This window comes from Calliopsis andreniformis, chromosome 6, assembly GCF_051401765.1.
Source record: "Calliopsis andreniformis isolate RMS-2024a chromosome 6, iyCalAndr_principal, whole genome shotgun sequence".
NCBI lineage: Eukaryota > Metazoa > Arthropoda > Insecta > Hymenoptera > Andrenidae > Calliopsis > Calliopsis andreniformis.
Genome location: NC_135067.1, coordinates 809,403 through 834,534, shown reverse-complemented (window position 1 = coordinate 834,534; position 25,132 = coordinate 809,403). Strand labels below are relative to the sequence as shown.

The 25,132-nt window shown below is 39.7% G+C and overlaps 3 protein-coding genes, 1 long non-coding RNA gene and 1 other non-coding gene across 8 annotated transcripts; 1 reads left to right on the top strand and 4 right to left on the bottom strand.

Annotated features, from left to right (window-relative positions):
* Positions 1–7,095: 7,095 nt before the first annotated feature.
* LOC143181293 (U2 spliceosomal RNA) lies at positions 7,096–7,288 on the bottom strand. The gene has a single exon (XR_013002264.1). It is a non-coding gene; the product is annotated as a U2 spliceosomal RNA (small nuclear RNA).
* A 246-nt stretch (positions 7,289–7,534) lies between these two features.
* Positions 7,535–8,911, bottom strand: LOC143180651 (cyclin N-terminal domain-containing protein 1). The gene is made up of 5 exons (XM_076380531.1): positions 8,866–8,911; positions 8,661–8,759; positions 8,168–8,439; positions 7,883–8,098; positions 7,535–7,810 (listed from the first exon to the last, which is right to left on the bottom strand). Exons 1-5 carry the CDS (start codon positions 8,888–8,890, stop codon positions 7,547–7,549), a joined length of 876 nt encoding a protein of 291 aa, XP_076236646.1. The 5' UTR covers positions 8,891–8,911; the 3' UTR covers positions 7,535–7,546.
* Positions 8,912–9,150: 239 nt separating this feature from the next.
* Tsr1 (Tsr1 ribosome assembly factor) lies at positions 9,151–12,547 on the bottom strand. 2 transcript variants are annotated; one of them, XM_076379949.1, is made up of 12 exons: positions 12,346–12,547; positions 11,987–12,257; positions 11,644–11,890; positions 11,387–11,584; positions 11,089–11,313; positions 10,843–11,011; positions 10,572–10,775; positions 10,263–10,486; positions 9,924–10,187; positions 9,751–9,861; positions 9,458–9,665; positions 9,151–9,392 (listed from the first exon to the last, which is right to left on the bottom strand). In XM_076379949.1, the coding sequence occupies exons 1-12, from the start codon at positions 12,455–12,457 to the stop codon at positions 9,235–9,237; spliced, it is 2,391 nt and encodes a 796-aa protein (XP_076236064.1). In that variant the 5' UTR covers positions 12,458–12,547; the 3' UTR covers positions 9,151–9,234. The 2 variants fall into 2 exon arrangements, with proteins under 2 accessions (XP_076236064.1, XP_076236065.1); XM_076379950.1 differs by having other exon boundaries at positions 11,812–11,890; positions 12,346–12,546.
* Positions 12,548–14,868: 2,321 nt separating this feature from the next.
* On the top strand, positions 14,869–21,645 carry LOC143180855 (sorting nexin-13). 3 transcript variants are annotated; one of them, XM_076380857.1, is made up of 10 exons: positions 14,873–15,475; positions 16,049–16,161; positions 16,230–16,329; positions 16,412–16,498; positions 16,593–16,717; positions 16,787–17,348; positions 17,989–19,554; positions 19,832–20,020; positions 20,086–20,300; positions 20,375–21,645. In XM_076380857.1, exons 1-10 carry the CDS (start codon positions 15,446–15,448, stop codon positions 20,703–20,705), a joined length of 3,318 nt encoding a protein of 1,105 aa, XP_076236972.1. In that variant the 5' UTR covers positions 14,873–15,445; the 3' UTR covers positions 20,706–21,645. The 3 variants fall into 3 exon arrangements, with proteins under 3 accessions (XP_076236974.1, XP_076236972.1, XP_076236973.1); XM_076380858.1 differs by having other exon boundaries at positions 15,403–15,607; XM_076380859.1 differs by lacking the exon at positions 20,375–21,645 and having other exon boundaries at positions 14,869–15,475; positions 20,150–20,294.
* Positions 16,273–23,398, bottom strand: LOC143180856 (uncharacterized). Its single transcript, XR_013002195.1, has 3 exons — positions 23,095–23,398; positions 16,810–16,905; positions 16,273–16,492 (listed from the first exon to the last, which is right to left on the bottom strand). It is a non-coding gene; the product is annotated as an uncharacterized LOC143180856 (long non-coding RNA).
* Positions 23,399–25,132: the final 1,734 nt, after the last annotated feature.

Genomic DNA, 25,132 nt, shown 5'->3' with positions numbered 1-25,132 from the left:
AGGAATTACCCTTGTCAATGCATAAAATTAAGAAAGGTACTGTAATAAAATATCAGTCAGTGCCTGCTCGGCGCGCTGAATACTTGAGCGAGGTCGCTATAGAGCCAGAGTAGTCCCGCGAAAACATATAACTATTGCGCGCCGCCGTCGGTCGCAACCGTCGACGGCATAGCGGCAGGGGCGCCCGCCGGGACCCGGTACTGCCTTACCCCTGAGACATGCTCAACGTAGACGTCCCTCGACCATCTAATGGTCTCCGAAACAATAAGCCTGCGCATCAGAGACGCGTAATGGCGCGAGATGTTGAGGCGCCTCAGCACAGGCTCATTGGCCGGATCCCATGTACCAAGGGCACCAACGACGATCGCATCAACGGTGACGTCGTAGCCCTGAGAGTGCAGACCAGCGGCTAATGGAAAATACTTTAAGATCTTGGATCTCCGAGCATCCTCCATAGCCTTTTGCTGGTTCTCAAAGGCTACCGTGACATCCACGATGTTGATGCGTTTCGCCACGTCGTCGCGGACTACCAAGTCCGGACGGAGCGTGGCTAGATCGCCATCGACACCCTCGACCCGCTGGTTGACGCGGATCGTTCCCCTCAGTCTACAGGCCTTCGCCACGCGCTCCAAAATCGCGTCGTGGCGAAGCTGCAGAGCCGCCGAGTGGGGCAGACAGTGGCAAATAACGTGGGGGAGAGTTTCCCTCGCGTACCCGCACCGCCTGCATCGCCGGTCACCAGTGCCCCAACGCCTGGCTCCGTTCAGAGGCAGGACGTCGAGTCGGGCACGGTGGACGAAACGCCACTCGGCAAACCGGACATACTTGCCGTCCCTGAGAAAGCCATTGCTGACTCCCGAGCGGGACGACACCTGGTAAACCTTCCCTTGGTCAGGTTTAGCCAGAAGAGAGCAGAGGTAACTCTCCTGTATGGCCATCCTCAGGCGTCGAATGACCTGAGATCTGGCACCCGGTGTAATAAGAGTCCGCCGTCCCTCCGACCCCCTGCATTCGAGCATGAGGCCATCGGAAACGGTATCGTGTCGCCACGCCAGGCAAAGGCGTTGGGCCTGGCGACGCGAGGCGAGTCGAACCCTTGTCCAAAGGCTCGGGTCACCCAGGGGATCGCGGGCGAAGGGTCCTTCCAGGGAACCTGAAAGGAACTCCGCGATTTCCTCCTGGGAGGGCTGGTGGCCAGTTCTTCGTTGGACTGCATCCCTCAGGGAGAGTTTGGCCCGTCCCGCGACCGCCTCGTCTTTGCAGGTAAGCAACCTGAAAGCATTGGCGATCGCGAGAACGTCGGCCAAGTCTGCCATCGGGATGAGTCCGGCCCCTCCCCTCCAAGTGGGGAGGTAAACTACCTCCGCACTTGCGCGCTGGGGGAGGTTCATCCAGCCCTTGACCAGCCGTTTGACCAGTTTGTCAAACTTGGACAAGGGTCCCTTCTCGACCGCACCGCTGCGTAAGATGTGGTCCATCCGTGGCAGGATGAACGTCCGAAGAGCGTCCATCTTCTGCCACGGAGCCAGCAGCGATGCGTCGATCGCTCTCGCGTCCTCCATCATCCGTGTGATGGTGGCGACAGGAGTTTGGCTTACGCGGTGTCCTACGGGAACACCCAGGTAGTCGTAAGCCTCTCCCTCTCCCAAGGCTTTGAGCTCCTCCTGTTGGAGGGAAAACACGGTCGGCAGGGCTTTTCGTGAGCTACCCTTACCAAGAAGGTGCAGGGTAGCACACTTTTTGGGATTGAACTTCAATCCCGCCCTGGCCGCCGCCTCCTGGATGGTGTCGAGGAGGAGCTTCATCTCCTCCGGGGACGCAGCCACAAGTACGATGTCGTCCGCGTAGGCCAATGAGCGGTGGGTCACCTCCCCCAACCTATAGCCAACGGGCAGGGATTCGATGGTCTGAATCACCCGCTCGATGGCCAGGTTGAAGGTCATTGGACTACCCGGACAACCTTGCTTCACGCCCGCCAAGATGGGGATGTCCTCTGTAAAACCCTGGGAGGTCCGGACTCTGGTCGTGCACCCGGTGTTCATTGAAACCAATAAACGTTGGGTGTTAGGGGGAAGTTGGGCGCCCCTAAAAGCGTCGAACAGGACCTCGTGGGGGATGGAACCGAACGCATTCGTTAGGTCCAGCCACGAGGTCACTAGCTCCCGCCCCGTTCTTCGGCTGTCCTCTAGGATCTCCCTTAGCAGGAAGTTGTGCTCGTGGCACCCTTCGTGCCTCAGGAAACCCTTCTGAGGACAGCTTAGCCTTTTGCCCTTTACAGCAAAATCCATCAACCTGTCCGCCATCACTGCGGCGAACAGCTTCGGAACTGTATCGCCGAGCGCTAGCGGACGCCAGTTGGAGAGGTCGCTTCGGTCGCCCTTTTTGTGAATTAACACAGTGTTGGACGACTTCCACGACCGCGGAATGCAGCACAGTCGGAGGCAGCCATTGAATATGGCGGTGACCACGGAGCACCCTGGGTCCGCCCTCTTTATCGCGTCGTAGGTGACACCGTCCGGGCCTGGCGCAGTGTTGTGCGTCCGACACAGACGGCTGTTCACCTCCGACGCGGAGAAGGGCTTCTCCAGCGCCCTCCGTAGGTCACCCTCCTCCTCAGCACCCCATTCCGGCCACACGTGAGGCTCACTCTCCAGGGGCGCCGCAGCCGAGTACATGCGGCGGAAGAACCCGTCGACCGCGACTTTGTCGACTTCGCAAAATGGCGAGGGTCCCTCCAAGATGGTCCGCATGGCCCGGCGACGGTTTTCCCTGTAGAGGCGTTGGAGCCTCGTGGCACTCCTGACGCGATCCTCAACGTCCGGGTGTTCGGGACTCGCTTGAGGATCGCGTTGGCGGTTGCTGCGGGGCCGCGAATTCCCGTTCGCGGATGTTGGTTGCCCCGCAGTCCCCTTGGTCGAGTGAGCCTTGAGGAAGGCGGACAGCTCAGCTGCGGCCTCCTCCAACTCCTCGACCGTAGCGACGGCCTCTGCCTTCGCGATAAGGGCTCTGCGAGTATTCGCGTCATCGCCCCTTCTCGCAGCCAGCTCGGGTCGCCGCTGGGGCATGGACCGCTGACGCCTTGAGTTGGCGGTTGGCGCTGGGCAGGCACGAGGACGGGGAGCCTGTCCGAGCCCACGACCGGCTCGACCGCGGGGAATGGCACCGGGTTGGCCGAGGGAGGCCGACGCCGGAGCGGAAGTCGTGGGGCGGCTTGACCCGGTCCCGTCGGGCGCCCCGGCCGCAGCCGGAGACGGATGCGCACGACAGCCGCGCTCGATTATGGGGACAGCGTCCTCGGTCCGTTGCGACGCACGCGGTGTACGCGACGTAATTGTATTTTGTGGGGGGCTCGTAGGTGGGAGGGACGGCCCCCGGGGCGACAGTTGATGGGCCTGTGATAGGGACGTCCTTGTGGCCCTTGGAGATAGTGTTGGTGCTGGTGTCGTCATCTTTCGTCTGTCATCACCCCGCACCTCCCCGTCGCTCTCCGAAGAGCTACCACCGCTGGAGATCCGGCGCCTTCCTTTCCTCGTGCGAACCGTCCGCCAGGTGGAAAGGGCAACCTCCGGTGACGACTCCGTGACCGTCAGGGTCGCCAGTTGAGCCGGGGTCGTTGGGGTCATTGGTTGACCCGCGGCCTCACGGATAGTGTCCAAGGGCGAAGAAGGCATCTGTGGCCGCCTCTCACTCCCGATCCCGGGACGTATGTACACGGCCGTTGACATTATGGGGCCACCACACGACGTTGAAGTTGTAGTCGTCGTAGTGAGAGTGGCCCCGCTTGTCGTGGTGACAACCACGGAAATCGGGGGACTACAGCAGACGGTGGTGGGGGATGGTGGTAACGGTATCCCCCTACAATCAGCGGTGTCCGTTAGTTTGGGCCTCTCCTCCTGGTTCGGCGAAGTAAGGATGGCTGGTGTTGTGTTACCAGGAGGCAAACTCACAGCCCTCGATAGCCTGGACCCCGACCTGGTGGTGATGGTCGTTTGTGGAGGACCCTTCGCCCTGGTCCTCTTAGGGGGCTGGACAGGCTTCGGGGGCTGGCTCGAGGCCCTCGTTATCCTACGCGTCACCGGGCTCGGTGTTTTGCCGGGCGACGCGCGTGCCATGGTGGTGGGTGGCGTACTTTTGCTGCTGCTGCCGCTGCTGCTTGGTGGAGTGGCGACAGTTGCAGTCCCTCTCCTGGCCCCGAAAGAGGTGATGGTGGACTGCCTCAGGTTCCGTGAGGCCGCCTCTGCGTAGGTGGTCGGTGGGAGTCGCCGTTGGCCAGAGGGTGGACGGTCATTAGCAACTAGATGTGCGGGCAGTGTTGCTGTGGTATTAGGGGTGGTAGCTCTCGTCGAGCTCGCGGAGGCGGGAGTGACAGAGGTTCTCCCGCTGGTGGTGCTGGACGTCCTTCTCTTATTTGGGGGTGTAACTGTCGCCCGGGTCGCAGACCTTACATTATGGGAGACTGGGGACGGCGTCGCGCGCGTCGAACAGACCGAGGAGCCACTCCGGCTCGTTCTCGTCGCGCCGCCACTTAACCGCGGTGCCGGTGCATTATTGCATACGGACGGCGCTCCCGGAGCACCCGCAGCGGCCCCGGGGTGGGCTTTTGTGACGTGGGCCTTGACATCTTTGAATGGATATCCGCCCACGCCACTGTATCCACAGAAACGACAAACATATTTGATTGTCCACCCCGGGTGGGTCCGCCGGAGATGCTGCTGGAACGCCGTGTGCGTCGGGTACTCAAAAGAGTTACTCTTTGAGGCTTTTTTGCTGAAACACTCGGGACATTTGAGTGCCTCAGCAAAGGGGAATTCTAAAGTGATCCCCCTCCCGGTAGCAGGCATTATCGTGTAGAAGAGAAGAGAAAAAAAAAAAAAAAAAAAAAAAAAAAAAAAAAAAAAAAAAAGAGAGAAAGAAAGGAGAAACAGCTCACGGGGCAGTCAATGTGGTAAAAATAAAATGAATGCCCGCACCGCGGGGTGAGAACACTTATGCACCTGGGCACACCGCGGAAGGTAGAGAAAAAAAAAAGAAAGAAAGAAGAAATATAAGAGAAAAAAAAGGAAGAAAAAAAAAAAAAAAAAGAAAAAAACAGAAGAAAGAATATAAAGAAGTGATTAAACAGATGTATGTTTATGAATGCGTGCGGCGGCGCGATCTCGAATCTGGGTCAGGTATACTGACAAAGCACACGACGCAAGATAAAATAAGCATACAATAAGAAGATAAATAAAATAAAATAAAATAGAATAGAATGGAATGAGATAAATAAATAAAATATATAGATAAAAGTAGTAAACGTAATAAAATGAATGTGTAGATTAATAGAATAAGAAGAAAAAAGATAAATAGATAAAATAGGTAGTTAACGTAAGTAAAATATATATAATAAATAGAATAAATAGATGAACTGAATAATACAATGAGTAAATGGAAAAAGATAAAGTGAAGTATGTAAAATGAGTACAATAAATAACATAGATAGGTAAAATGACTAGAAAGTATAGCAGAAATATATGTCAATAAAATATAAAATAAATAAATAAATAAATAATTAAATGAATAAATAAATATATAAATAACAAAAACAAAAACAATGTATAAATAGCTGTATGAATCAATATAAATAAATAAATAAATAGCGACGGCAGTAAACAGATAAATCAATAGATAGACAAAAAAATAAATAAATGTGTACAGATTCGCACTTACTATCTACTACCGAGCAGGCAACCGACTGTCGTCACGACTAGAGACACACCTATGGTAGATGGGATCGAATAATACAAAGTCAAATAAAATAGGATAAACCACGCAATCTCGCTCACTGGGTCTTATATTGCCGGTGATTGTGGAAGAGAAATAGAATGGAATAAAATAGGATAGAATAGAATAGGATAAAATAGTATAGTACAAAATAAAGCAAAGATAAAAATAGAATAAATACTATACAGTAAAATTGACTAGAAAATAACGAGGAATAAGAGAAAATAAAAAAATAAATAAATAAAGAAAGAAGGAGAAAGAAATGGAGGGAAAAAAAAAAGAAAAAAAAAAAAAAAATATAAGACTCAGATTGCCCAGACCGGGGGGACTCGAACTGCCCCTGTGATGTGCCCACGACAAAGTACGCGTTTCGTACGAAGCACTCTACCAGCTCAGCCAGCTAGCGCTTGTATAATTTGATGTCTATATTTCGTTATAACGGTGAATAAATAAAATAAAATAAATCGGAGCAACACAGATAAATAAATAAACAATCCAATAGGTAGATAAATAAATAAATAGATAAATAAATAATGAGTAAATAAATAGATAAATCTGAATAAATAAGTATATAAATAAATAAATATATAAATAAAACAGCGACTAGATGGATGTGTAGATGGTTAAGAACTGGTAGACATATATTAAAGGACTAGAGCTCTTGGAAGGCAATTCGAGTCTAGGGAACAGTGGGCACCCGAGGAGTCGAGTCGGATGAACTTATTTTAAGAAAGTAGAGCGCGTGTGGGCTGACAGGTGGTTCACTCCACCGCAAAGGAGAGGGACTGGGGGTGTCAATCGCGCACCCCGACCGTCGAATGTGTCAAATTTAAGGCACCACGCGGTGCTAATGAATAATGTAAAAATAATTGGACTCTAACGAGTCCAATCTTCAAATAATAAAATTAATTCAACGGCCGGGGGAGCACGATGACAAGGACGAAGGAACCGTTCTCGCATAAACACGAGAACGTTGGAGAGGATAAACTTCTATTTGAAATAGAAGTGGGATAGAGGAAGGAAGGCTGTGCCTGGACGCGTAGCGACCTCGCACAGCAAGGGAAAGGAGTAGCGGTGGAGTACTCACCCACCGGTCCCGCGCTGCCGTCTGCGCACCCACACACACTGGACACTCCACTCCTGTAGGCACCTCACTGCTCCTGCGTGGTAAGAGTTGCGTGGTTTAAACGCAGGGTGTACTTACCGCTTCTCGGCACACGGCGCGTGGAAAAATAGGCGAAAGATCAAAGTGTAGCGGTTAGCGAAAAATTTGATTTTTCGACAAGCGCTTAAAAAAAAGTGAGTAGTGGCTGTAAATTATGCTTGGAAATAGTTTATTGAGCCAATTCTGGCGGCACTGCAATGCCAGACCGACTCGCGACAGAGGTGGAGCAAGCTCCAACTGCTCCGTCAATTTCCAAAAATCAGATTAATATTCTGACTCCCCAATGGGGAGTGTATCAGATATTAAGCTGATAAGAACAGATACTACACTTTGATCTTAGCCATAAGGCCGAGAAGCGATGGTGATTGTTTTTGAAACAGCTCTTATATAGTTTAGAGTGTAGAAAATACATGCGAGAAAGTATTCAGTGAATGTCCATCTTGCGGTGGATACGAGAATTATATAATTAACAAACGTTTATATCGTATAGGCACTCTTTACCTGTTCAGTTAATAAATATTCTATCTAAAATTATTCAATTGACATTCTGTATTAGGTATAATAAAAAAATGGTGGTAGTAAATAGTGAAATAATTTGCATATATTGCTAAAGTGTATTTATTCTTGTATTGCCATCACAAGGAGTATATTAGCCGTGTTCCAAATGTCATCGGCTTTTATGTCTGTCAATTCTGATAATTTTGATGCAATAAGTCTTGCTGCTTTTCTGTCTATGCATGAAAAAAATGTGCCACAAAGAATAACGGATGCTGCCAAAAATAATATATTCGATTCTAAAGCCATCAGGTTTTTTTTTTCCTGTTCAGTTTTTGCAATATGTCCTTGTATTAAATATTGCAAATGCGAGTAAAACTTCTCTCTCTGCAAGCATGTTTCATTTTTATCGTCTATATAACAATTTAATGTTCAAAATGTATTATGAATGGTACAAACCTGCAAATAAACTAAATCCAATAAACTTATAGTTAGATATTTTATGTTTTGTGTATTCCTGAGACCTGTTGCAGCTAAAAGCACTTCTATACAATTTAATGGAGTACAAAATGGCATTCTGAACCCTACCACTTTAAATACTTTAAATTCTGACAAGAAGATTATGTTGCGAGTATATTGTGACGTGTTGTCTATCCATCGTAAAATACTTAATATCTATATTGAGAAAAGATGTACATTATTTTTATTTATACATTTTGAAAAGTGATCTAATCATACATGTACCTGTGATATTCCTAAGCTTTTGGAATGTGAATCCATTTTACTTGCTAACTGTAGACATGACATGAGGTATAATTTAGATTGACCAGATATTTCTTGACAAACTTGAGACCAAAAACTGTCACTCTGATCTATCGTTTGGTCATTATATATCTCCCAAAAGTAGTTGCACATAAATTTATCATATAAATGAATAGCAATATATCTAGCATCTGGTCCAAGATCTAAGTATTCTGCTATTTTAAAAATTGCAGTGACAATTGGAGCTGGTATAGCTATAAGCATAATTTGATATTGATATATATATATATTTTTATTAATATATCATTCATGTAATATATATATCATAATATACTATAATATATTATAAACATATACATATATGTAATGATATAATGAGGTATTAATAAAAATATATATGTACCAAAGAGGCATTATACATTATTAAGGACATTACTAAAATAAAATTGTTTAAATTAAGCATATCAACAATTACCTATAAAGGGCATGTAAAATTCACAGTTGGCTTTAACAAGATTCTCTTGTTCTTTAATAATTGTTTGAAGACCCTCTAACCAGTCTTCAAGTAGAGGTTCTATACAAGGCAAACATTTGTTTCAAAATGGAAGTATAGGTTCACTCTTCCATGCTTTGTCTATGATTTCTTGTGAATATCTGTATGGCAAAATTAAAGTAATTACCAATGTAAGCAGTATCCAAATCCATTTTGTGTCAAACAGATCGTTCTACTCTGTCAGTAAAATTTTTTATTATTAAAAATTGTTACTAAATATTCTTTAATGAATGCCACCTTTTAAACAGTACACAAAATGTATTCTGAATAAAGCTAATTGGACGAGAAATACAATCACGTGGCATGTTCTGCGATATATCGAAAATTTTTAAATTTAATGATAAAGCATATAACTCGATATTAATACATAGTATGGGGCTGAAGCAAACCAAAAATTAAATGCGATAGACAATTCAGGATTTTACGAAAAGGATTTTATTGCATAAAAGACTTCAAACATTTCTATGTACATTTAAATATTGTTGATGAATAGATCTTAATCCACATTCATACGCTGATCTTCTTGTTGCAACTGGGTTAAAAGCATTGGTTCGTATGTCCATTTCGGAAATACTCGTTTATATAAATTCATTAGAATTGTGTCTTGCGATTTCAGTTGACCGTTAAACACACACTTCATATGGCCATGCGTGCCTGCAGATAGAAACAATAAACGATCCGCTTTGTATAATGAAACATGAAAAGTTGTTAATAAATACCTAATGGTTCCTTTATATGGCCTCGACGACCATACTTTGTTCGTAACTGAACTGGTTTAAACCAATTTATATCCTCTCGATGGAAAAACATGAATCTTACAACTGCCGATCGTTTATGTACTTTGTAAGGATGACCACTGAGAACTACTCGTTTTACTATTATTCTATCTGGATTTGCAGATAATACATTACCGGTTGCGATTAACTCCTGTTAAAATATCATATATTTTAACATACTTTAAAATGAAAGTGATCTATGATAATCGCCACGTCTAAAATCAATGTTATCTTACTAGTGATCCGTTCAATTTTTCGATGTAGCACAAAACTGGGCAGGGTGGAAAAGTAATTGGTGCATACATACTTGCTACGACAGTGCTTTCTGGTTGAAAGTATCTTTCATACTGAAAAATTAATTTTATCATTAGTGATACAACTGATATACAACTAGTGATCTTTTGCGAACCTTATGCTTATTTCCATTCGTGTGTTGACTAAATATTGGGCATGCTGTAAATCTTCTGAATCCACATTGAAATATCAATCGTTCTTTAGATTTCACTGGTTGCGGACTAGTATTAGTATGTTTTAATACTACATTCAAAAGAGACATTTTTTGTTCGTTTGGAAGTAAACCGAATACGATTAGCGGACGATTTTCCAATGTGCCGAATGCAGTGAATAGATTCCGTCTGACATTTGCAACATGAATCCTGATGTACCAGCCAGGCTGTAACAAATAATTCTTTATTTACACACCATAATTAGATAGATCTTTGATAATATCATTTGTTGATAAATATACCATAGCTCCTTCCATTTCCCGAGATTCTTTAAATATACGTTTACGTGTTCGATCAAAATTCTGAAACTGAAATATCCGAGCATAATCAATAGGAAGATTTTCTTTCGGATCCCACGGACTCGTCCTGAATGATTCTAATCCACGATATTTTTGAAATCTTTGTTTCGCTAACATATCTTGAGGTGTATCTACCTCATCAGGAAATTGTGCATCTAGTTTTGCTTCTATATTTTAAACAAAGTGAAATTTACAATTAATCGAGAATTTATTTAAAAACATATATAATTTATATGCACTTAAGAAATGTACGTTTTAATTTCTCCATAGCTTCTTTTTCTTCTATTATATCGATGTCTTGATCATACCGTTGCTCATCGAAAGCAGCTTCCGATATCGTAATTGTTTCATATTCTTCTTCGTCTTCTTCCGCCTCTACCTCGCTGTTTGCTTGAGATTTCGTTTCGTCCACAGACATTTGATCTGATTCATTGTTTGAATATTCGCTCAATTCCTCTAAAAGATTGCATAAATAAACGCTATGTACGTTTTTGTAAAATTGACCAACTTTAGTAAGGAATACCTCCATCCTCATCAGGAATCCAAGCAGCTTGATATTCAGAAGTCCCTTTTGGTACTTTCTTTACAATTTTCTTTTTTTGAGCAGCTACTGCCTGTGCCAATTCTTCTTCTGTAGGCCAAGTTTGTTCGGCATCCATAGAATCAGGTATATTCTCACTTTCAAGAGATTCCTATGGGCACAAAATGTCTGTAACTAACCAAATTTGTGCAATTATTATTATTACATTAGTTCAAAACAGAACCTTACTTGTTTCTTTGAATTTGCACGTTCCAGGACTCTGATAGATGACTCATCATCCATTGCACTACAATGTTTTCTTTCCTTTTTATCTATTGGATATGGATCTTCAGGAGCATCAATTTGAATCATTTGAAAATCTCCAAATCCTGGTACATGTATTAAACCATTTACCGACAATGATACTTCTCTAAGATATCCAGATATTATAAGAGTTCCAATATCCGTTGAGTCCTGTATGAAAAAGAAATAAATTTTGTTTTGGATCGTATAGTTTTATTATCACGAATTGCATTTTATTACATACTTCGTTAGCTTTATATTTTATTTCTTCTGCCAATAAATAGGGTCTTTTATTTCTGTAAGATACAGTTCTTTGTTTCTGAGACCCAACTCGTCGTAAAACGTTTAACGCATCAACAGATGTATCTAATTGCAAAATTTTTTCCTCTGGAAGCCATTTGGAGATTGCAGATTGCACACGATTCTTATACTCTTGACGTTTCTGTAATTAAAATCATGTAGAACAATAAAAATTATGGTTACTAGTAAATATCAGAATACCTTTAAATGAAGATTTTCAAGATTTGTAAGGGCTACAACTGGTATAGATAACCCTTGAGCAACACAAGATGTGATGACTTCTTCACCCCACTGATCAAGAATATTGTGTTTTGGACTATTGCTACATTGATTTACTGCAGAAACAATAAAAAGAACAGTTGTGGCTACCTTTGCTGCATCCAAAGTAGCAAATATGTTGCCAACTGGTGGTACAATAATGGAAAATCGTTGCTTAAATCTGGGTACACTGTTGTAAACAATTTAGTAATAGATGATTTACATGTTTAATTCATAGATGATTTAAAACCACTAATTATTATAATTCAAAATTAAAACACTATACCTTATGTGTATTGTACCACATGGACTATTAGTCACAATTGCAGTCTCATCTGCTTTCATTATCATTGAGAGTACATTTTGTGTATCCAAATCCTCTTGTAATGGGATAATACTGATAAGAAGAGGTGCAGCATGTGATCCACCTAAACTTCTCTTTTGTTCTAATATTTCTTCTCTTTTGTTCTTTCTAATTTGAGAAGACTGATGTCTCCGTGCTTCTTTTCCAAGATTTTTACGTGCACGTTTCGACAGAACCTTAACTCCAACTTTTCCTATATATTAAAAAAATCAAGAACTTAATGTTAATAAACTGCAACTTCACTACAAAAATAAATGTCACACTGTTATTATAAAGTTTACCTTTAACCTCGCTGCTTATTGAACCTTTGCTACGATGCCTGCCAGTCTTGTGTGGTTTATTCGTTTGTTTAAACGTCCCAGGTCGGTGTGCTTCTTGTTTCATTATACCCATTTTATTATAAATTTTATAATGTTTTATTTAAAACATACTACTAATCCACATCATTTACAAAACACGTGTTAGAGATGCAAAAGAAGATGCAGAGTCACAGGATAAACACTAGGTGGCGAAGAGGCTAAGTTGGGCTAGAGTACCTCAATGAAGAGTCCGGACTGTGTGTAACAACGAGTATGGTAACCTCAGGTGGCGCGAAGTTTAAACTGAATCGTGAATGTAATAGTGAAAGGAGTTAAGGGTGAAGTTAATATAAATTTATAGATTTGAATTTAGTTTAAAAGATTTTCATTAGGATATTTCAGGTGATGAATTAATAAATTAATATTTATTAATTATTAATATTAATATTAATAAATTAATATTTATTAATTCATAAATAAATAAATAAATTAATAAAGAAACATTTTATTAAACATAAAAACTTCATTTTTTTCCTCTCTCTCTAAGAAAATAGACTCATTGTCAAGATATAATGTACTCGTAAGATAAAAGATCGATAAACGATGGCGTCAATGACAACCAATAGGAATTTATTAATTATTAAGTAATATTCTCATTGGTTTTTAGTAACTAAGTTCTTTGGAAAAGTCAACAAGATGTTTGTTTTTATTTGAAAAAGCCATTTTTTTTATAACACTTGGACCCAGTTAATCAGTCTGATCAGACGCGTTTTCATACTTCTTGCTTTACGAAATATAATCATTCAATTTTAAGTTATAAATTGTCCACTTTCACTTTTTAATTGGTCGCCGCCATTTTCAGGCAAAACTGGTTATTTCTAATAACGCCGTCAGTGACGGTGTTAGATTGGCCACCATGTTCGATCCGTTGCCAAGTTTAATTCAAACTATTTCAATGGTTCTACGTGTTCATACTACAGTTATGCAAAATGTAATCTAATAACTAACTATATTTGGAATTTCTTTATCAAGATTATATATACAATAACTTCCCGTAACATTGGATTTCAAATTACAATCGTAATTTCTTAATGAAAGACAATTAAAAATTCAAAACCATTTCCTTTACTCATGTTGAAAACTGTCATAATTAACGAAATTATAAAAAAATATGTACTATTTAGATTGCGTATTAACAAAACTACAATCTAGAATGTGTTACAAAAAATTTGAAAATAAAAATATGGCTAGGCATACACTTCTTAAATAAATTTATTTTAATTTAAATAAAATTAACGGATTGTATTTAAAATGCTTCAAAATAGTTTATTTAGTGTTCCATTTTTCTGGCACAGCACGTGACATATATAATACAATCGGAAACGCAGAAAAAAGAGAGCCTGGAAAAGAATAGAACAAATTACAGAACGATTCCTTACACTCTATATAAAGTAATCCTAACTCTATGTTGCATTTCTTTCTTGTTTTGTGAGTAATAGGATGTTCTTTTTTATCATTCATTTGAACCTCTTTTTTCTCCTCTTCTATCACATTTTTTTAGTATCTCTGGTTCTTTTGTCATTTATTTCTAAATTCAACTAATTTAATGTACACAATTTCATTTTCTTATATAAATATTTTCTTATTTTCTAGGAATATTACATCTATTTTCTTTACAACTAATTATTTAGTCTTTTGTTCACATAGTCTATATGCTTTTACGTCTCCTACTAAGACGCGTTCTTTACCTATATTCTTTACTTGTTGTAGCGAATTTATCAATCTTCTTCTCTCTCTTCAAAGCTATTACGCAACTGCAAAATGTTCCTAAGTATCCTACCAATTTTTGTCCGCAGTTTTGCTTCCGTTATTGTTTTTAGTTATCCGAAACTGTTTTTAATTTTTTTAAAATAGCGCCAATATAGTAAAGTCGTGTTTAAAATCTTCAACAATGTTATCTTACCATCTAATAATCACCAAAAACAATAAAGAAGTTTCGTTCATATGACTTCCAATCGTACACTTTCCTTACATTTACTTTACGTTCAACAAAATTAGTTCCTGAATCTTTTCATCCCCGTAACACTGTTTCGTTCCTGTACTGTTTTTACGGCTTCGATACTTTTTCACAATCGTTCTATTGCTCTACCAACACATATATACATATACATACTACCTATGCAGTTTCAAAAGAACGATATATATACCAATGTTTCAAGCATGTAAAACTATTTTAATCTTCGACTTGACTATGTTGTTAATTTTTGTAAGAATATAATATAAATAAATAATAAATATAAATAAATAAATGTACATATACATATATCCTTTTTAAAATATACAAGATAATATTTTTTATAGGTATATATTTTAGTCATTAATTTTTACTTTACTTTTACAATTTTAAATAGGGCTCATTATAATATATTTTGGAGATTATAATTTTGCAAAACTTATTTAAATTCGATATTGAGATAGCGATAATATTCTGTAAAAGGTGCCTGATTAATTATTTTCTTAAAAGTTATTTTAGCTTGAATAAGTATTAAAAATATGAATAGTCCACAAATGTTTGGAGGAAAATTATTTATTTCTAATTGTAAATTATAAGATAAAATAATTTTAGTCAGCCGGCTGCGCATTTTATTTTTATCGTAAACTAATTTGTTGCCTATATATTGTAGCGTATTTCCTTGCAACCTTGAATAGAGCATATTTATACCATTTTTAATAATTTATAATGTAAGTGAATGCCGTGTCAACCATTTTGAATCATCTTTTGCCCACATGTGACATCACACTTTCTACGTTATTTTTGCCTCACTTCATTCCTGAAGTTCTTATACGCAAGAAAGAAAAAGAGAAAGAGAGAGAAATCGAACGTAGCTATGTGCTGAGCATTAAATTCGCAATGTTGCCTGAAAGCGCCTCTACCAGCTGCACGTAGAATTAACAGATATGTCGTCCGACGTATTTACTGGATTACTGTTCTTCTGTAATAAACATGTAAATAAATTGTTGTTGGTTAGCTGACTAGTTCGCGCAGCGAATCGTATCAGATCCACAATATGTGCGTAGCTACATGTGCAGCTGTTTATCCAAGAATCCAAAGGTGGGTACATAGAATGATGTATATACTATGCTCCGAATGACATCAAACCTGATGCAGTGTAGCAGACAGCATACGTATCGCACTAATCGCACATCGTTTTTTGTGTTTGTCGATGTGCGCAAATATCTCTGAGTACGCACACACCGTATACAAAATTACCGTTCAATATTTGTTATTTCTCTTTTCGATTGATTTTGCGATCCTTTTACCCTATGTTATTTCATATCATTATATTTTATTTACTTGGAATGTAAACTCACGATGTCTAATCTGTATGTCAACGTAACAGTTATTCCTCAATTAGATCTTCCAATACAATACTAAAATATTTATTAATCAAGATATCGTTTCGACGTATTGCGACGATTTCGACGTATTAAGAATCGAGTTTTGCGATAACGTAGGCGAATGTAGTACAGACAGTGCAGTGATAAAGACCACTGAATAGGAACTTTCCAGTAATATATATATTTTTCTTTGATTATCTAGTAGAAGTTGTATTGTGACTTTTGTATCTTATATGAATGTATTCTCTGTCAGCAATTTCGTTTCAAAGTATTGGATCTTTTGCAGATGAATGTTCCATTATATGGACTTCTTGGAGTTGCAACGACTCTGTTTGTGTATCTTGTTGGAATTGGAGCAATTGTAAAGCTGTTTATTTGCTTCATCGCCTTAATTTTAGGGTACAATTCAGCTATAAAAATTATTGTATATTTTGTTGATACATATACTTATGAATATTTTATTATAGAACAATCACATGTGTATATAGAACTTATGGCACAAATCTTGATGATGCCATTAAATCTGAAAGGGAAGACTTAAACAAGAAGACTGAAAAGTTGCGGCAGGTGATCATTTACTTTTAATATTACATAAAAATTGCTTCCTATTAGCTGTCCCTGTCTAACTTTATTTATATTATTTTTACAGTATATCCTAGAGTTGTCCAAGCAGAAATTAATCTTTACTTTAGATAGAAGAATCACTGGTAGCCGTATTATTGACGAGTCCCTGCAAGTACATACTCAATTTAAAAATTACACTAGTTTTATGTATCTTAATGTATATCATAATTAAAAGTAACTTAGCAATTTACAACTTCTTTATATAGGAGATATTAGATTTTGTTATCAGAGATTATGTGGAACCATGGTATAGCATTATTACAGATGATGAAGAGTTCATATATTCTGTAAGGGATACTGCTCAGAAAATAGCTATAAATATTGCAAATCGGTAGGTACTACCATATAACACGGTAATATTAAATGTTTGTGTACTTATGAAAGATTATTTCTGCTACAGAGTGAAAGCTGTAGACTGGATACCTTATTTGACGACACGTCTCGTCGATGATGCAGCATCCCACGTACGACTATATCGTCAAGCGAGAGCGAGAACGAAACAACTCCGATCGAAAAAACCTGAAAAAGGTAGTGCGAGTTCAAGCACGTCGAGTGGTACCCCCAAAAAAACGCCCACTCACAGGCGAAATAAAAGCGAAACCGATGTATCATGGTATTCTCAATCGAAATTTTATATCCCTAATTTATCGTCTCTTATTGAACCTATCGATAACAATGAGGAAAAAGAAGAAGACTCGTTGGAAAAAATATTTTTCGACTTAGAGGTGCAGATGGAAAATAACTTGATATGCAGAGATTTGGTGTGCACCAATACCACGCAGGAACTTGAATTTTTAGGTGAAATATCAGAGATTCTGTTGTACTTGGTACTACCAAAGGGAGACTTTGATTGTCTGACTGTAAGATTTATACTAAGGGAGTTGTTAGTAAACGTGATAATTCGACCATTGTTGGATTTATTTTCTGATCCTGATTATATTAATCAGGCGTGTATATGGCTGGTAAGTAGAAAGTTATGCCGGGTGCACACTGCAAAGAACTGTTCACGAACACTTCAAGAGCAGCTCGCAAGCAGTTTACGAATGAAAACAGCAGCGTGTCCACATTGAAGTTCTTGAATAGCTTACGAACTGCTTTCGAACAGTTGTAGGCTGCGAGGTCGGAAACAGGCCCTTTGATTTATAGGGTGTAAAAAAATTAATGATTGTGGCTTTCAGGGGTGAATTTACACCTCTGGATCAGTAGACATTTGTAAAGAAACCTGTCTGCAAAATTATTTATAATATTGAAAATTAATATTTTTTTTCTTACGTAATCATATTCAGGCCGTTTAATAGAGAAAATGTTTGAAAGGAACTATATGCCACAAACGAACCATTTGATCAGGAAAAATTGTTCCGATCCAGAGGTGTAGATTCACCCCTGAAAGTCAAGATCATTAATTTGTTTGTATCGCTTCCCGAGCGAACAGTGTTTGCTATTTGTTGAGGAGCTCGTTATTCGTAAAAATGTCTACACTACTGATGCACATAGTTCGCGAGCTGTTCGCCAATAACGGTGTAAACCCGGCATTAAAGTTCGCGTATATAAAATTATGTATGTATATCAAATCTGAAATGTTACGCTGAAAATTTGTTTTAGTGCACTAAGGAATCTGGTTTACCGAGCGACGTGTTCTTGACAGTAATCAGAATCACAGATAGTTTAGATGAATTAACAGCGACAAAGAATATAGTTTGTAAAGAAATAGCTCATTTACGTTCTAAGGATTCAGGCAGAGAGGACGATTTGTCTGTAAAGCAGCAGCTAAACAGTTTACTTTATGTTAAGAAAATTTTAGAGACGAGAATCATTGGAATGCAAGAGGGTTTAGAAACTGAGACTGATGGAATCGGTGCTCAACCTGACTGGCATAGGTTATTGATGCCAGGCCAAAAATTAGTGAACTTACCACTGGACGAATTACTAAAAAATAACATTGCGCTCAGTTACTTTATCGACTACATGACTTCTATAAATGCGGAATCGTACTTGTACTTTTATTTGAACATATATGGATGGAGGGTATCAGCGGAACAACAAATATCCGACATAGAATTGCACAAGTTACATGTGACTCAGGCAAGTTCTAGTATCACCAGTAGCAAACGTAAAAATAATGATCTAGAGAATTTAAAAGAAGCAGCTATAAAGATTTATCAACAATACCTCAGTGATAAAGCGTCACCGAAATTGCAATTGGATGATATTTTAGTGAAAACTTTGTTAAATAGAATAAAAACCGAATCGGTAAAAGAAATTTGGTTCGATGACCTTCGAGCCTGTTGCTACGAAAAATTGCAGAACGAAGATCGATTTCTTCCTGGTTTCAAAAGATCGATCGCATACGTGAAATTACTCGCCGAATTGGATCTGTTAAAGGAACCAGGCTCGGAAGAAGACTCAAAGTCTTTAGACAGCATTAGTTTATCAAGTACAAACAACGAACTTGAGACTCTAGACGAGATGTCCGAAGTTTATAAATCAGAGGAAACGAAGGGAACTGAATTAAAAGATAGTAAATTTAAATCAAGCTCCTCAACCAGTTTGACGAGCATAACTGAGCCAAATGAAACGAAATCAATTGACGAGATTGACTCAGAACTAAATATTAGGGCACTGAAATGCATGAGAAAAGCCGCTAGTATGGATACTGACCATATCACCGTAGGCAAAGATCCTTTTTATTTAGAATCGAACGCAGAACAGTTCGTTAAACTGGATGAGAATACGTATGATCAAAACGCGATTAAAAAGTTACAACAAGGTCGATTCGAAATCACTGCTAAGATTATAGAAACTGGTATCGTGAACGATCGCGGGAAAACATACGGCATCTATGCAGTGGCTGTGACAAAGAACTACGATTCAGGTTATCAAGAGAAATGGCATATTTACAGAAGATATTCCGACTTTTATGATTTACATCAAAAGATAAAGGAGAAGTATTACGATTTGGCAAAGATACCTTTCCCAGCAAAGAAAGCATTCCATAATATGGAGCGAACTGTTTTAGAAAGAAGAATGTTAATGTTAAATGCGTGGTTATATCAATTAACAAAGCCAGCCGTGGTAGATGGTCACATGGGACTACAAAATTTGCTGTTGAATTTCTTGGAACAGGGAGATTATGATAAAGGTGTTACAGGTGGTCAAATATCAAGGACGGTAAATATCATTGATGATTAGTGATGGGGCCAAACCTCTCATGAATAATTCTAAATGTATTGATTGTATTGAAACAAATGCATGATATATTTAAACAAATTTTAAAAAACAAAGAGGAACTACTTACTCTAATAATATTTAAACAAAGTTCATAAGTTCCTAATATTTGTACATATCTTAAGTTTTGATACTATTTCTGATACTTCTATTCCCCTCACTATGCATAATAATGATATAAGAAGATTTTGTAAGGCTTTTTATATTTGTTTTAATACAGATATACACTTTGATGAATCCCTTGAAGACTTCTATGAAGACTGTGACACAAGCGGTCAAAACTATGCCAGATAACATGTTAAATACCGTAGACGGTGTTATGGACAATATAAGCAAATTGTTTGGCAATCCGAAAAAGTCTAATACTTTTTACGAGAACACTAAAGTTGGTGCTGGTTTGGACGTAGAGGTACGTATTTATTTTCTTTTTATTGTAAGGGAAGAATTGCTACATTAAGTTTCCTACTTTTTAAGACCGATGATAATATACCATTGCGAATAATGTTATTATTGATGGATGAAATTTTCGACTTAAAAGTTCGAAATCAGTGGTTAAGGCGACGGATCATTACATTACTGAGGCAAATTATTCGTACAATGTTTGGGGATATAGTTAATAGAAGAATAGTGGAATATGTGTCGTTACTAACCAGTCCAGCGAAAGTTGCTGGCTATCTAAAAATGTTCAAGTAAGTATAAGCTGTCTTTATGCAACAACCAATACCTGTGTCATTAGTTATTAAACGAATACGTTGCCTTACAGAAATAGCTTTTGGCCCAATGGTATTAAAGCTGAAAAAAAACCACCGCGTGATATGGAGATAAAGAACAGAACTAGAGTGGCGGCTAAAGTTGCATTGCTTTCTTGCCTGTCAGATGAATTAAAACATATCATAGGTAGCGAAACTACCAGACAAGGTCTGTTGAGAGTATTCGAACTGTTTCAGCAACCCGTATTGAATAGAAGACTGTTGTACGTCCTTTTAGAAGGGATAATAGAAACTCTATTCCCTCAGAACAATTTAGTAGAAATTTTTCGCAAATTGTATGCTGTTTCACCCAGAGTGCAGAGCAAGCACATACAAAAGACTTAATTTAACGCCAAAGAAGATGTGTGGCTAATGTTCTATTCAATTTTGAAACAAAAAGTACGTACGGATTCTCTTATCAACTAAAGGAATTTGTAATGATTAGCTAGTTAAAATGCACGTTAATTTATGTCGGCAAATATTGTAAAATACGAAAGACCTATTTAAAATACTATTATATGTTCTCAATGCTCAAGTATTGAAAACTTGGTTAGGGAGATTGCACAAATGCACTCTCGACTACCTAAGTGTTCGCTTTGAGCCCGTAAGATTGACATATAAATTACTCCAAACATGCTAAGCTCCGGTTGCGATGGAAGCATTCTTTAACTGGGAACAAAATGAAAGTTAAAAGCTTTCGCACTATCTCGGCGATATTTCTATGTACACATTTGTTAATATGTAAACGCAGTAATCCAGTGGCCAAATTACATGATTATTAATCGAATTCGTGTTAAGGAGGCGATCCTTTTCTCGGTATTATATAGGAATAAACTTTATGATTATCTCGCGATTACCTCGTAGGGACACATATTAAGAAACTAATGCATTCCATTTGCATTTTAAGATGTACTTCACTTTCTCAAGGCAATCTCCTTTTTACACATACTAGAACAGACCAATGCAAATAAGGACGTGACGGTTTGAGATTGATTATCTAGTATAAATTATCTTCGCTACACTTAAGCTATACTTAATTTATCGTTCGAATGTTTGTGCCATTCACGTAGCGTCTTTATTTATTTATTCGAGAAATAAGACAGATTCAAGAAATCTGAAATGTCAAGGACTATTTAAGTTTTTTGAAAATTAATTTATCTTGTTTTATCGATCATGTAAAATTGTTGTAAATGTCGTGTACGATTGTACATAAAATTATTTCTATCATGTTAAAGCGCCATATCTATCACGTTTTAAAGAACACATATTAAAAAACTTGTTTTTAAATCTGAAGTTTAAACCTCTTCTAGTACTTTCCTTTAATTTTATCCCTATACTAACATTTGTACACTCCTCCCAAGTCATAGAAATACAAATTCTATTTTACAAAAATTAGAGTATGGAAAAAGTACTCTAATTTAGTTAATTAATTAATGGTTGTTATGACTATTAATGACTTAATTAATAGTTGTTCAATTGACTTTTTAGTATCATAAAATACATTTCTATAGAGTCAGTGTTCCACGATAAAAAATCACTGAACTCAGGTTCCCAAACTGAAAAGCAGCGAGTATCCTAAAAACAAACTGTGGCAAAAAAGAAGTTTAACACACGATAATTGCCTCGAATTGGTCAGATTAACCGGTGGCCCTATTAAAAAGCAACGAAAACAGAGGAGTACGTGACAAAAAAGGAGCGAACAAAAACAAAGAGTTTATTACCAGGCTGGGCTGAAAGGAGAGTGGCGAAGCGAGATTAGAGGGCAAGGGGGGGCTTATGGAACATTAGAAAAAAGAGGGAGCCTTTTACCGAGTTCAAGAGCATCGTCTCATCGTTGTTTCGCGGCATACGGGGACATTTTGCTTAAGCAAAAAAAGGGGAGTTTTCTAAAGGCTGTAATCACCTTGTGTAGGGAAGGGAGAGACAAATCCATTTTTCGATTTCAATTAGTTCGATTTCAAATGTAAATCAAATTCTTACGAGTGTAAATTGAAGTAAAAATTAATTCGTGTAACTCATTGGTCTAGTTATTGATCTTAGTTTACATCTCAATTAGTCGATAATTAACTCCACTTTTCACAAAATAGTTAACTCCGTTTTTCGAATGTCTAAAAATTTCACTGCTTAAGCATGTAATTGATGCTTAATTTTTGATATTTAAAATAAATATAAATATTTTTGTTCTTTGAAGTACTCGATTTGACAAATGAGCGGCTTAATTGTCACTCACGTTTGCTATATTCTTCCTCTTAAGAAATTTATTATAACTATTAGAATACATAAGAAACTAAACAACGAGTACTTTGAACTATTTGTGAAACACCACAAATTAAACTTCCGACTTAGTACTGAAATTTCCAAAAGATGGCATATTCAGTACCTCATAATTTCGATGTTCCTAAGGGGTGAAGCTTTACACCTTTCGCCTTAACCATTTAGGCGGAGAGTAACTCCAAAATTAAATCGATAAATTAAAGAACAACACAACTCCAAAATTAGCCATGTTCAAACAATCACAAATCTATACCTACATCCCAGAGCTAAAGTGCATTATGTTACACAAAAACAAGTGGACATAATACGTACATTTTGGCTCTGGGGTCCAGATGTACGAAATGCCGAGAAGTACGCGTAAGGATCAAACATTTCAAAATGTCGTTTATCAACCTGTTCTGTTCTTTAACTCACTTATTCAATTCTAGTCGGAGGAAACATTTGCAAACGTTTTGCTTACCACAAAAATGAAAAGGAAAGAATGCCTGATGCTACACAGCTATTTGCATACATGCCTTCCCATACTAGTTTCATACCGAAAACGGTATCAGTGTACCATATATGTCCACTTTGACGTGTCGCATTCTACTCGTCGTAGCTCACATGTGGGTCATGGACATGGAAACTGTTCAACGGAGACAGGATATAGAAATTATGAAGGAAAGAATTGGGTACCGGGTGGCGTGAGCCGCAACGGTGGCGGGCGCACTCGCCCGCCAGCTATGCGTGTTATGCGTTTTCAGAAAGGGGTTCGCGTCCGCTCGGCCCCCGGGCTTTCTGACACAAGAGGGGATCGCGGTGGCGGCGACGGCGGCGAACAACTACTGAACGAACGACGTACTAAACGAAAGAAAATCGATATGTATGATTCACGCAGGCACGAGAAAGAGAGACGCGCGTAATGTTGTGTGGCGTGGTATGGTATGGTGTCGTGGGGAACCAAGAAAGGAGGGTAGGGGTACACAGAGAAGCATGGCAGAGCCAAGGGTGGGTACGGTGAAAGGAGAGGCGCATGGGGGGCGCAGGAGGGGCGCGAAGAGAGGGGAAGAGAGAACGGAGAGCCACTCTTCGTCCCTTCGGTTCTCTCCCTTTTGCTCGAGCCAAGGGGACGGAGAGCTGCTCTATGCGCGATGAGCGGGCACACACGTAATTCTATACAAGCGCACGAGGAGGGGTATTCTTACAATGCTACCCCCTCGGTCACTCGATCAGTCGTGTCCGAAGTCCCATACCGTTGGAAACCATGCGTCACAATCGTTCCCTCTGTCCTATCTTGACGTCAAACTGATTTCCTCCAGCCGCGATTACGCACTACCCTCGAATCCTGTCCGATCGCTCGGACGGCTAATGCGCCACGCTTCCGGAATTCGAACGGACTACGTTTCGCCCGCGATGCGACGCGTCGACTCGGTTTCGAAACGATCAAGTGCGCGATCGCCGCTGATCCCGCGTTTCGATGCCAACTTCTTTGATCGCGTCGTCAACAATCCCTCCAAGTGCGTGTTCTCGTGCTACTATTGACAGTGCTAACGTCGTCGACTGACGTCTAGAAACCTTGGGATCCACTTCATCGTTGCATCATACACACTTTCAAAAGATTTTTTAGGATACTATCTCAAAACAGGTAATGTACGCGAGTTCTCAGATCAAGGTGGAACAATTCTACTTGTTCCTATCCACTTGGCTTGTCTTGCAACGTGTCATCGATCAAAGTTAATTATAGCGAAGCAATTCTGTCTCTGCAACGCAGTAATCACTTAAACTGAGATATTGTCACCTCTATTTGGAATACTTCTTACACCCTGTGTAACTCTGTATCACCTCTATACAATGGACAAGCCGAAGAGTAGGAAAATTGAACTACAACAAAGTGTAGGATGTTGGTTTCCTTTCAATATAGGGGGTAGTTCAGGGATTTCGATTCAGGAGCAGTACAACGCGAGATGTCGCGATGCTCAGATGCGCGTACCTCTTCGATTAGGATTTTGCAAAGAATCTTTTACTAGCAAGATCAAAAGCTATGCATGGAACTGGTTTAAAAAGAGAAAGGACGAGAAAAATTCCCAGGAGCCTGGCAGTTGCTTTTGCAGAAAGTGGGTACTCTTCAACCAGAGGAAGGAACGAGCTGCGTTTGCAGAAAGCTTGCGTCCTCGAGCCATTTCAAATTGCCGAACGTTCTTAACACGTTTTGCTCGGCATATGACCTTCTCTTGATTTTTCTCTATTAATTTGCATCAATACTAACTCGCGTGCGTAACGCAAGCGAATAAAACAAGAAAATGATGCCGAGTTGCGGTCAGCTGGGTCTGGTTCCGAAACAAGATACGCCTGGGACTTAAAATAAACAAACAGCAATGCCGCGAGCCTGCTAACGGTTAATAGAAGATGCTAGAACATGAGATCGAAGCCAAATTGACGTTATCGATCCTATGGCATACGTGCGATCTCACCGGAATGAAAAGCTCGACAACGTGAAGAAAATCTTTCGGTAATGTTTC